The sequence below is a fragment of the Dendrobates tinctorius genome, unplaced genomic scaffold (assembly GCF_039654945.1).
Source record: "Dendrobates tinctorius isolate UK_male_01 unplaced genomic scaffold, ASM3965494v1 ptg000060l, whole genome shotgun sequence".
Taxonomy (NCBI): domain Eukaryota; kingdom Metazoa; phylum Chordata; class Amphibia; order Anura; family Dendrobatidae; genus Dendrobates; species Dendrobates tinctorius.
The window spans coordinates 43,415,415-43,428,107 of NW_027361728.1; the positions used below are offsets into that span (position 1 = coordinate 43,415,415).

The 12,693-nt window shown below is 41.8% G+C and overlaps 1 protein-coding gene across 1 annotated transcript in view; it reads left to right on the plus strand.

Annotated features, from left to right (window-relative positions):
- The window catches only part of LOC141092600 (transient receptor potential cation channel subfamily V member 6-like), a 189,628-nt gene that overhangs the window by 36,217 nt on the left and 140,718 nt on the right, over positions 1–12,693 (plus strand). The window contains exon 3 of the mRNA XM_073578928.1: positions 4,811–4,905. Coding sequence (XP_073435029.1) covers positions 4,811–4,905 — 95 coding nt within the window. The remainder of the gene's footprint in view (positions 1–4,810; positions 4,906–12,693) is intronic.

Consider the following 12,693-nt stretch of genomic DNA (forward strand, 5'->3'; position numbering starts at 1 on the left):
ACATTGAGCATGGAGAAAAGAAAGAAGACCAAAGAACTGTCTGAGGACTTGAGAAACCAAATTGTGAGGAAGCATGAGCAATTTTAAGGCTACAAGTCCATCTCCAAAGACCTGAATGTTCCTGTGTCGACCGTGCGCAGTGTCATCAAGAAGTTTAAAGCCCATGGCACTGTGGCTAACCTCCCTAGATGTGGACGGAAAAGAAAAATTGACAAGAGATTTCAACGCAAGATTGTGCGGATGTTGGATAAAGAACCTCGACTAACATCAAAACAAGTTCAAGCTGCCCTGCAGTCCGAGGGTACAACAGTGTCAACCCGTACTATCTGTCGGTGTCTGAATGAAAAGGGACTGTATGGTAGGAGACCCAGGAAGACCCCACTTCTTACCCCGAGACATAAAAAAGCCAGGCTGGAGTTTGCCAAAACTTACCTGAAAAAGCCTAAAACGTTTTGGAAGAATGTTCTCTGGTCAGATGAGACAAAAGTAGAGCTTTTTGGGCAAAGGCATCAACATAGAGTTTACAGGAGAAAAAAAAGAGGCATTCAAAGAAAAGAACACGGTCCCTACAGTCAAACATGGCGGAGGTTCCCTGATGTTTTGGGGTTGCTTTGCTGCCTCTGGCACTGGACTGCTTGACCGTGTGCATGGCATTATGAAGTCAGAAGACTACCAACAAGTTTTGCAGGATAATGTAGGGCCCAGTGTCAGAAAGCTGGGTCTCCCTCACAGGTCATGGGTCTTCCAACAGGACAATGACCAAAAACAGACTTCAAAAAGCACTAGAAAATGGTTTGCGAGAAAGCACTGGAGACTTCTAAGGTGGCCAGCAATGAGTCCAGACCTGAATCCCATAGAACACCTGTGGAGAGATCTAAAAATGGCAGTTTGGAGAAGGCACCCTTCAAATATCAGGGACCTGGAGCAGTTTGCCAAAGAAGAATGGTCTAAAATTCCAGCAGAGCATTGTAAGAAACTCATTGATGGTTACCGGAAGCGGTTGGTCGCAGTTATTTTGACTAAAGGTTGTGCAACCAAGTATTAGGCTGAGGGTGCCAATACTTTTGACTGGTCCATTTTTGGAGTTTTGTGTGAAATGATCAATGTTTTGCTTTTTGCTTCATTCTCTTTTGTGTTTTTTCATTTTAAAACAAATTAAATGAAGATAACAATACCAAAGAATTTGTGTTTGCAATCATTTTCAGGAAGAAACTGAGTATTATCTGACAGAATTGCAGGGGTGTCAATACTTTTGGCCACAACTGTAGCATGCAGATCTGCATTTGATAGAAACTGTCAGCGCTGCACGGAGTTGCACATTAACCGGAGACTTCCTGACATGCACTGCGCATGACAGGATGTCTCTCAGATCTGGAGACCCGGATGTCGTCATGACGACATCAGGACCCCGCGTCATGCCGTGGGGTCTCCGATCCAAAGGTAGAAGGGGCTGTCAGGCCGTGTGCCAGCTCCGGAATGCTGCGATCTTGTTTGATCACAGTGTTCCGGGAGTTAAAGTGCCGGGAGCGGTCCGTGACCACACCTGGCACTTAGTGCTGGGTGTGAGCTGTGAGAATCAGCTGTCACCTGGCCACGATCAGCCACGCTCCCCCCGAGAGCGCGGCTGATCGCCTATGATGCACTATTCCGTCCATGAGCATTAAGTCCCAGGGCACATGGACGGAATAGTACGTCCAATGTCAGAACCGTAAAATTAGGGAAAGTGAGATGGGTGTACTTACCATGGCAACTCATTTACTGGTTTATATTTTTTCACCTTACACTCATACTCATACACTTAAATGTATGTTTTGAGGATTTTATGTGATATTGATATGCCAACAATGAGTCCCGCGAATTTATGAAACATAAAGGTAATGATTGGTGTTTTTTAAAATATTTTAAAAGCAAAATCTGAAAATTGTGATGTGCGCTTGTATTCAGTTCCCCTAAGCAAACACTTTGTAGAACTTCCTATCACTGTCATTACAGCATGTCTCTACCAGCTTTGCGCATGTAGTGGCTGAAATGCTTGCTTATTATTATTTACACACTCGGTCTAGCTCAGTGAGATTGGATGGAAAGCATCTGTAAACAGCAGTTTTCATGTCTTGCCATAGATTCTCAATGGGATTTAAGTCTGGACTGTGACTGGGCCATTCACACACATGAATATGCTTTGATCTAAACCATCCATTGTAGCTCTGGCAGTAGGTTTGTTGTGTCGTTGTCCTGCTAGAGCGTGAACTAACACCTCAGTCTCAAGTCTTATGCAGCCTCTAGCTGATTTTTCTCCAACATTTAACTGTATTTGGCTCCATCCATCTTCCCATCAACTCTGACCAGTTTCCCTGTCCCTTCTGATGCTACAACCACATATTTGATGGTGAGGATAGTGTTTTCAGGGTGTTTTCTTTAATCTCATCTGATTAGAGCACCTTCTTCCACATGCTAACTGTGTCCTCTACATAACATGTTGAGAAAGATGATATGATCAAATGAGACCAAAGTAAAACTTTATGGGCTAAATGCAAAATACTATGGCAGAAAACTAACACAGAACCTTACCATACCATCCCCACCGCCCACCGTCAATCATGGTGGTGGCAGCATCATACTGTGGGAATGCTTTTCTTTAGTAGGGGCAGGAAAGCTGGTAAGAGTTGATGGGGAAATGGATGGAGCTAAATATAAGACAATCCTAGAGGAAAACCTGTTAGAGGATGCAAAAGCCTTGAGACTGGGGTATAGATTTAATTTCCAGCAGTACTACAACACTAAACCTACTGACAGAGCTACAATGGAATGGTTTAGATCAAAGCACATTCATGTATTTGAGAGGCCCAGTCACTGTACAGAGACTATTGAGAATCTGTGGCAAAACCTGAAAATTGCTGTTTACATTTGCCTCCATCCAATCTCACTGAGCTAGATCTAATATGCAAAGAAGAATGGCAAAAATGTCAGCCTTTAGATATACGATGCTGGTAGAGGCATACCCCAAAAGACTTGCAGAAGTAATTGCAGTGAAAAGTGGTCAAACAAAATTTTGACTTAGGGGGAATGAATAAAAATGCACATCACAATTTTCAGATTTATATTTTTAAAATATTTAGAAAATCATTAATCATTTCCTCTACACTTCACAAACACTTGCTACTTACAGTGCTCAAAAGTTTACATACCCCAGCAGAATTTTTGCTTTCTTGACATTTTTTCAGAGAATATGAATAATAACACCAACACTTTTTCTCCACTAATGGTTAGTGGTTGGGTGAAGCCATTTATTGTAAAAACTACTGTGTTTTCTCATTTTAAATCATAATGACAACCCAAAGCATCCAAATAACCCTGATCAAAAGTTCACATACCCTGGTGATTTTGGCCTGATAACATGCACAGAAGTTGACACAAATAGGTTTGAATGGATAATAAAGGTAACATCCTCACCTGTGACCTGTTTGCTTGTAATCAGTGTGTGTGCATAAAAGCTGAATGAGTTTCTGGGAACCAGACAGATTCTTGCATCGTTCATTCAGCCACTGACGTTTCTGGATTGTGTGAGTCATGGGGAAAGCAAAAGAATTGTCAACGGATCTACAGGAAAAGGTAGTTGAACTGTATAAAACAGGAAAGCGATACAAAAAGATATCCAAGGAATCCAAGGAATTGATAATGCCAGTCAGCAGCGTTCAAACTGTGATTAACAAATGGAAAATCAGGGGCTCTGTAAAAACAAAACCACAGTCAGGTGGACCAACAAAAATTTCATCCACAACTACCAGGAAAATTGTTCGGGATAAAAAGAAAAACCCACAAATAACATCAGCTGAAATACTGGACTCTCTGAAAACTAGCAGTGTGGCTGTTTCAAGATGCCATTACTTCACAATTGCCACAAAGTATCTCACCTACAATACACAAAACAGCACAGAGACAAGCCTCAAAAATTCTGAAACAAGGTAATTTGGAGTGATGAGACCAAAGTTGAATTTTTTGGCTACAACCATAAAGGTTACATTTGGAGAAAGGTCAACAAGGCCTATGATGAAAGGAAAACCATTCCTACTGTAGATCACATAAAATTCCAATTAAATATATTTGTGGGCATAACGTGAAAAATGTAGAAAAGTTCATGGGTTATTAATCTTTTTTCAAGGCACTGTACTCAGCTTATCTATATCAACTGCTTTGAATATGAAAGTTTGCCACAGTTTTATCCAGTCTAGGTAATATTATGGACTCAACGCTGATACATCTCATCTATTCGGAAACATTGTAACAAATTATCTAGGACATTAGAGATCAAACTAACTAGACTTTATGGACTTCCATTTATGTATTGCATATTATTACAAATATTGATTTTTATATTTAGTTTTATATGGTACTTTGTATTGTATGCTGGAAATTAAATTTCACCTTCAAATGGCAGGTTCCCTGAAATTAATATGACTTTCTATAAGAAGAGTATCCGTAGCTTTCACGACTGAAGATGCTATGATCTTTGCCTTTCTACTAAACTGTCTTTTGAGGCTTCAAGTAGCAAGCTATGCTATTTGGATTTTTGGTAGATGATATTATTCAGAACTAGCAGTGACTCGATACTAAATTTCAGCTATCTTTTCAGAATGGTCTTGGAATCAAATATGTTTTCTGCTCCCCCTAGAATGGCAGAGATCAAATATGCTACAGGAGTCAGCTTCGCTTTCTCAATTTCATTTGTCTTGTAGAATTTTGTGTCACATCTTATTAGGGATTTTCATCACGGATGTGTCAGTGATATCGTATGATTTGCTTTATTTTATAGGGACAGCTGCCTTTTGTTCGAAGCCGCTGCTTCAAATGACTTCTCAGCCATGAGGACACTTCTGCAAAGAGAAGATATTGACCCTTCTGTTAGAGGTGGGAATCTCTCCTGAGCCGTTTGCTTATTAGTAGACTTGAGCGACTTTGGTCAGATCGGGTTTCATGAAACAAAATTTGTTTCAGATGAAACTGGTTCGACTAGGGCAAAAAAAAAGTCGGAGTTTCGTCCGAAACCCGACCCCAATGCAAGTCAATGGGGAATAAAAGTCGGCATTAAGTGGATGAATGTTATTTTCCATTGACTTGCATTGGGGTCGGGTTTTGGATGAAACTCCGACTTTTTTTGCCCTAGTCGGACCAGTTTCATCTGAAACAAATTTTGTTTCATGAAACCCGATCCGACCAAAGTCTCTCAACTCTACTTATTAGTGAATTTTGTCTTTACATTTCGCTTTTTCTATTGTGCTACTGCTACTGTTTGACTTTAGAATAAATTTAACAAGTAATACAAAAACATTACAGAGTGATTAGTAAATAAAAAGCATGGGAAATAACTAAAGGGTACCTCACTGAGAATGCAAACGAAGGTGTCCAGCAGTTTGTGTATAAAACTTAACCAATTTATTAGTACAGTTTAAAAGTTTCTAGGTAAATTATAAATATTGCATCCAGGGGCAAAACTACACATTTTTGACAAAGAACTGTCCTTAATCGTGGTGTACATCACTGTGACCTGGACAGTGAAGAATAAGTTCTCCTTCTGGCCTCTGCTGCTTCATTTATGGATGTGATAAAGATAATTGTCCTTTGCTAGTAGAAGACTACCTCTGTGCGATAAAGATACAAAAGCTATGCCAGGAAATTGAAGAAATACTCATTGTGAACAGCAGATAGCATAGGTGGCCTTGTAAACAGGTGCAATACCAATGCTCCTAATGGGGAGACCACGAGTGGCAGCTGGCAGTCACCCAACATTCTACCCACTGTGATGACCAGTTTCTGCACAATTTTCCTTCACAATAATGCAGTCACGGCGATCACACTGCTGATGTTACTGCAGAGGATAATGGTGTGCAACAAGGTAAGCGCTCCAATGAATCTGAGGATACAGAAAAGTTTTATTCGGTGGTGGAAAAATGTGCAAGGGGACAGTATGGGGGAGAAAGGGTGATGTGACAGTATGGGGGTAACGTAAGGGGACAGTATGTGGGGAGAAAATTGTGAGGGAGCAGTACAGAGTGGCAAGTGTGAGGGGACAGTATGGGGATGCAAACAAAAAGAGTACAATATGGGGGGTAGAAAACTGTGAAGGAACAGCATGGTGAGGGTGAAAGTGTGAGGGGTTCAGGATGGTGAGTGGAGGAAGAATGTATGAGGGGCTAGTATGGGAGGAAAAAAGTGTGAAGGGACAATATGGGGAAAAATATGTGTGTGAGGACAGTATGGAGGAAGATTCAGGTGACAGTATAGAGAGGAATGTGATGAGACAGTACGGGGGGAGAAATGTGTGTGAGGGGACAGTATGGGGGAGAACTATAGGAGGGGACAGTATGGGAAGAAATGCACAAGGGGAGAAATGTGTGACAGGACAGTATGGGGAGAGAAATATGTGAGGGAACAGTATGGGAGAAACGTGTAATGAGACAGCATGGTGGAGTAATGTATTAGGGGACAGTGTGGATAAAAGGGAGAGAGTTCATAGTATAGAGAAAGGATAGTGTAGGGGACAGGATAAAGATGAGGTAGTGTGGGGAGACAGTGTAATGGCCCTGCAATTAAGGAAAAGTATGCAGAGGGGTTGAAGTGTGAGGAGGGGGGCATAGTATAAAGACTGGGCAGTATAGAGGGACATTACATAAGGGATAGTGTGGTGATATAGCTAATAAGTGCAGACAATAGCTCATAAAAGTTGACAGTGTGAAGGAAATCATTCACAGATGAGGACAGTGTGAAGGACATGAACCATAAGATAGACAGTGGGTGTGACATCTTTTTTTAAGAGAGCACAATGGGGGCAATTATTCAAGGGCACAGAGTAGAATCAATATATTTTTTATTCAGGAGCGATATAAAGACACAGCTACTATTAAGGGCACTGTGTTGGGATGTGCTGCAGAAGAATGGGGAAAACTGAAGCTTGCTAGATATGCCTTTGTCCTGCACTCATGTATTGCATCAGTAATTCATGTACTTTACTGCTGTCTACATGTGCTATATGTTCTGCACTGCCTCTTACCTATATTCTTTGCTGGTACTACATGTGCTGGACTGCTCTTTACCTGTGCTGCATATGCTGCATTGATCCAATCCTGTGCTGCATGTATTATACTGAACTCATGTACTGCATTTGTAATTCACATACTGTATTGCTGTCTACATGTGCTGTATGCTCTGTGCTGCATCTTTCCTATACTCTCTGCATTTACTACATATACTGTACTGCTCTATAGCTATGCTACATGTACTGTACTGCTCTATAGCTGTGCTGCATGCGCTGTACTGCTCTATAGTTGTGCTACATGCACTGTACTGCTGTATAGCTGTGCTACATGCACTGTACTGCTCTATAGCTGTGCTACATGCACTGTACTGATCTATAGCTGTGCTACATGCACTGTACTGATCTATAGCTGTGCTACATGCACTGTACTGCTTTGTTCCCCTGCTTTTTGTACTCTTCTGTACTCATGAACTGCACCTGTCATTCATGGACTATACTGCTGTTTACAACTGCTATATGCACTGTATTGGCCCTTCTGTAGACTTTTTGCCTGTACTACAATGTACTGTACTGCTCTTTACAGAGGCATAGCTAGGGATTCATCTCACAAGGCGCGACACATGTGAGTGGGTCCCAAACCGGTAACCCTGATTGCAACTCTGTTGGCACACTGATTTTACTGCCCTATGGTGATATGCAGCGGTAGACTAGATACCAGTCCTGCAGAATATACAAGTGATTACAGTGCAGTTATATAAAGTTACTTACAGCTGACATTGATGGACTCTTTCATATTTTTGAGTGTTTTCCATCTGGCCCAAACCGACATGACAACTTCTTCCAGCCACGACTTAGCTGCAGAGATTACAACAAAGTCACATTAGACTTCTCATATTTCCAGCACTGTCCCCATCTACTCCCAGCCTGCACAAATGCCTCATCCTGTTGATACCACAATACTGAGCCACTACTGTCGTATGTGTTCTTATTTCTGCACCTGCTGATTGATGTCCCCAGAGCTCCCCTATACACAGTATCGTAGGCCCACAGCTCTGCTGTAAACAGAAAGACACCCCCACAGCTCCTGTATACATAGCATGATGTCCCCATAAACACAGTATAATGACCCCTACAGAAACACTAACACTGTAAAATGGCCCCCACAATACAACCCACACTGTATTATGGCCCCACACTGTATAATAGCCTCCACAGTAGTCCCAACACTGGCCCTCAAACTGTAAAATGGCCCCTGAATTAACTCCCATACTGTAAAATGGCCATTACAGTAGTCTTCACACTGTATAATGGCCCTCAGATTAGCCCCCAAACTACAGTGTGTCCGTAAAGTCATGGTGCACTTTTGACCAGTCACTGGAAAGCAACAAAAAACTATAGAAATGTAAAATCTGCTCCAAATAAAAGAAAAACTATCCCAGATTCATACATATTCAGTGCAGTTCGATGTGGGCTCCATTTGTTCCCCTACATACATCCAAACGATAGTGAAGTTCTGGCCACACACGGGTAAGGACGTCTGGTGTATCAGAGTGAATAACGTCTGTGATTCTCTGTTTTAAGTGATTAATGTCGTTGATACGCTCAATGTACACATGTTGCTTCACATAACCCCAAAAGTAAAAGTCTAAGGGTACCGTTACACATAACGATGTCCCAGCGATCCCACCAACGATCCGACGTGGGTGGGATCGCTGGGACATTGTTAGCTGATCGCTGGTGAGCTGTCACATAGACAGCCCCTCCAGCGATCAGGACCAGCGAGCACGCTGGTTACCAACGTAAACTTCGGGTTTCTAAGTGCTGCGGGGCCCTTAGAAACCCGATGTTTACCCTAGATACCAGCATGCACTGCAGGCTGTTCGGGAGGTGGAGTCAGAGCCGCGCAGACAGACTGGCATAGCTCTGCTATCTGCTACTCTGGTCTGACAGACTGGAGTAGCAGATAGCAGAGCTACTCCAGTCTGTGCGCCGCTCTGCCTCCACCTCCCGCCCTGCCTGCAGTGCACGCTGATATCTAGGGTAAACATCGGGTTTCTAAGGGCCCCGCAGCCCTTAGAAACCCGATGTTTACGTTGGTAACCAGCGTGCAGCGTCGCTCATCGCTAGCTCCCGCGGCCATACGCAGCGATGCGCGCTGGCCAGCGGGAGACCAGCAATGAAAAAACAGGCCAGGACGATCCAGCATGATCAGTGATACCCCACGGGGGGGGGGATCGCTGCTGGATGTCACACGCAGCGATCTCGCTGGAGAGATCGCTGATGTGTCACAAAATCAGCGAGATCGCTGTGTGTAACGGGCCCTTAAGGGCGTCAGATCCAGGGATCGTGGTATACTTGTACACTTTCCTGTGACTGGTCAAAAGTTCACCATGATTTTAGGAACACACTGTATATAATTGCCCCTGATTAACCCCCAAACTCTATAATGGCCCCTACATTAGCTTTCATGCTGTATAATGGCTGCTGCATTCACCTCTAAACCGTATAATGGCCCTCACAGTCATTAGACATCAAACTACATAATTGTTCCTGCATTAGCCTCCAATCTCTATAATGGCCACTACATTAGCCCCCAAACTGTATGATGTTCCCCACATTGGCTTCCACACTGTATAATGGTTTCCACATTAGCCTCAAAACTGTATATGAGCCCAACATTAGCCCCCAAACTGTGTAATGGGCTCCACACTAAGCCCCAAACTGTATAATGGCCCCTGCATTAGCTTCCACATTAGCTCCTATACTGTATAATGGGCACCACATTACCTCCTATACTATATAATGGGCTCCATATTAGCTCCTACACTGTAGAATTGGCCCAGATTAGCTCCTGCAATGCATAATGGGCCTACATTAGCGCCTACACTGTATAATGGGCCGTACATTAGCTCTTATACTTCATAATAGGCCCCAGATTAGCTCCTATACTGTATAATGGGCCCACATTAGCTCCTACACTGTATATTGGGCCTCACATTAGCTCCCACTCTGCATAATGTGCCCCATATTAGCTTCTTCCACTGTATAATGGGCCACGTATTAGCTCCTATACTGTGTAATGGACCTTACATTAGCCTCAAAACGGTATAATGAGCCCCACATTAGCTCCTAAACTGTATAATGGGCCCCACATTAGCTCCTATACTGAAAATTGGTGTAACGGGTGTGTCAGATGTGACAGACAGTCATCCTGGATCCGACTGTAGAAGGTCTTTGCATTTAGCTCAAGCACCTTCTTGATTTTTGTATCACTGTTATGGAGCGATATCCTTCTCTCTCTGGGACCAAAAGTTACTTCCACCTTCTGCTGCTTATCACACACTTGGGCTGAAGGTTTAAATACATTCAATTGCTGCAGCATGGTGCGGGTGTTAGCTCTTACAGTTGGTTAGTTCCTTCCCAGAGGACTCTTGGAGGATTGCTGGCATAACATCTCGGTTGTCTTCTCAAGCTACGTGTTTTCCTCACCTCCGCTTTCCCTCTTTGTCTTTAGTTGTAGTGGAGACTGACTAGTGCCTACCCCATCCCCTGCCTAACCAGGGCCTATTGCTAGGGTCAGGCAGGGGTTACACTCCTGCTCGACGATAGGTACTGTATATTGAGTCTCATATTAGCTCCTATACTGTATAATGGGCCCCACATTAGCTCCAACACTGTATAATGGGCCTACATTAGATCATATGCAGTAAAATGGGTCCCAAAATTAACTCCTATACCATATATTGGGTCTCAAATTAGCTTCAATACTGTATAATGGGTCCCACATTAGCTCCTATACTGTATATTGGGTCTCACATTAGCTTCTATACTGTATAATAGGTCCCACATTAGCTCCTATACTGTATATATTGCCAGAGAATATGGGAAGCAAGGTGTGCCACAGTCCGCGCTGCTGAGTCCACAAAATCACCTGGGATGCAAGATGTTGTAACAAAGTACTTCTTTATTCCTTCCTACGCGTTTCAGCGCCCTTCCTGACACCTTCCTCAGGGATATTACATCAGCCATAGGAGCAAGGGAATTTATAGCCCCTTCCATTAGCAATTATGGGTGTGTTCTGTTTACATATGATGTCATAATGGTCATCACTGGGGGAGGGGCCAGCATTTTTGGCACAATTTCACACAAATAACAAAATAAAACAAGAAAATCCTTCAAAATACTTGCTAAAATATACATAAAAATCCTACCAGTAAAATGATATGAAGACCTTCATAAAAATTGCAGCGGAAACATTGCCAAAGTATCCAGACTGTCAATGCAAAAACAAAAAAAAATTTTTTTTAAAAACATTATCTCCCGACTTTCAGGGTAGTAAGAACCCATGTGTTTACTGGTTTCATTGTTTTCTCTTGTGACTTATGTTGAGCACCACCGTCCTGCTGGTATCATTGCCTTTGGAACATAGGTTCTATGAACTATTTTTTCACAAAACTATCCTGTTAAATATGTGATACTATGGTTTGTTAAAAAATTATCATAAAAAATTGCAATGAACAATTTTCTTTATTTTTGTTTTGTAGGAGGGAATCAAGGAGCAATGCTACTATTAAATAAACTTCATAAAATAGATTATTTCTAAAATTAACTGCTTTTAAAAAACTTTTATTTTTATTTTCATTTTTATTTTTATTATTTATTATCAATAAAGAATTATCTAAAAATTACTATTATATAATCGTATTATTAAAAATGGCCTGAAAAATGTGTCTATCATCTTCCGTGTAGTTATGGTCACTATTTTATATATTAATTGTGGTGGTGTCACCCATGAAATGTGTGTCTGTTGGTCTAGCACACCTGGGTTCTAGTCCCCAGGAAAGTCACAGGTCTCCATGCAGGCATAAATGACATGGGACAATCAGGAAAAATTATAAATTGTTGTGAGCTTATGCATATTAAATTAGGGAATTGTGAAATTCTAGATAGGATACCAACTTTGATATATATTTAAACAAAATAAATGTGTCATTAGGTGTATGTAAGACATTAAGTGTTTAGATATACCTGTGCGATCAAGAAAGTAGTCAGACGAAAAAATAAATAGAATGAAAAAATAAAGTGAGGTTTGCTTAAGTGTGTAACATAAGGATGCAGGAATTCCTCCTACTATGGTGCGCCTTTCTTACCCACTCAGGATGTGACCAAGAGAGGGGGTTGGGGGATTATAATTTATATTAGTTCTGAAATTATGTTTAGCCCTCTCGGTTTTAATGTGTCCAGTTTAAACATCCAATATTTTTCACGTTTTTTGAGCAGCTCGAATCTGTTGGGTATATTCACTGCTATATGATCGATCGGGGTTATCTTGATTGCTGTTGCATCTCTGTTATGATACGTGTCATAATGGAATGACACTCCATGTGCTCTATACCCACTCTTTATATTTGAACGATGTTTGTTTAGCCGCTCATGAAGTGGTCTGATAGTTCTGCCAACATACTGCATGCCACATGGACACTCAAGCAAGTAAATTACAAACTCTGTAGAGCAATTCATGTCATGTTTAATGGTAAAGGATTCATTCGTTGATGCGGATTTAAAGCTGCTTGTCTGTTGGATGCTCCGACAACAAAGGCATCTATTTTTTCTACATTTTGATGTCTTTTTATGCAGTACTTTGGCATAATTCGTGGTTGTCT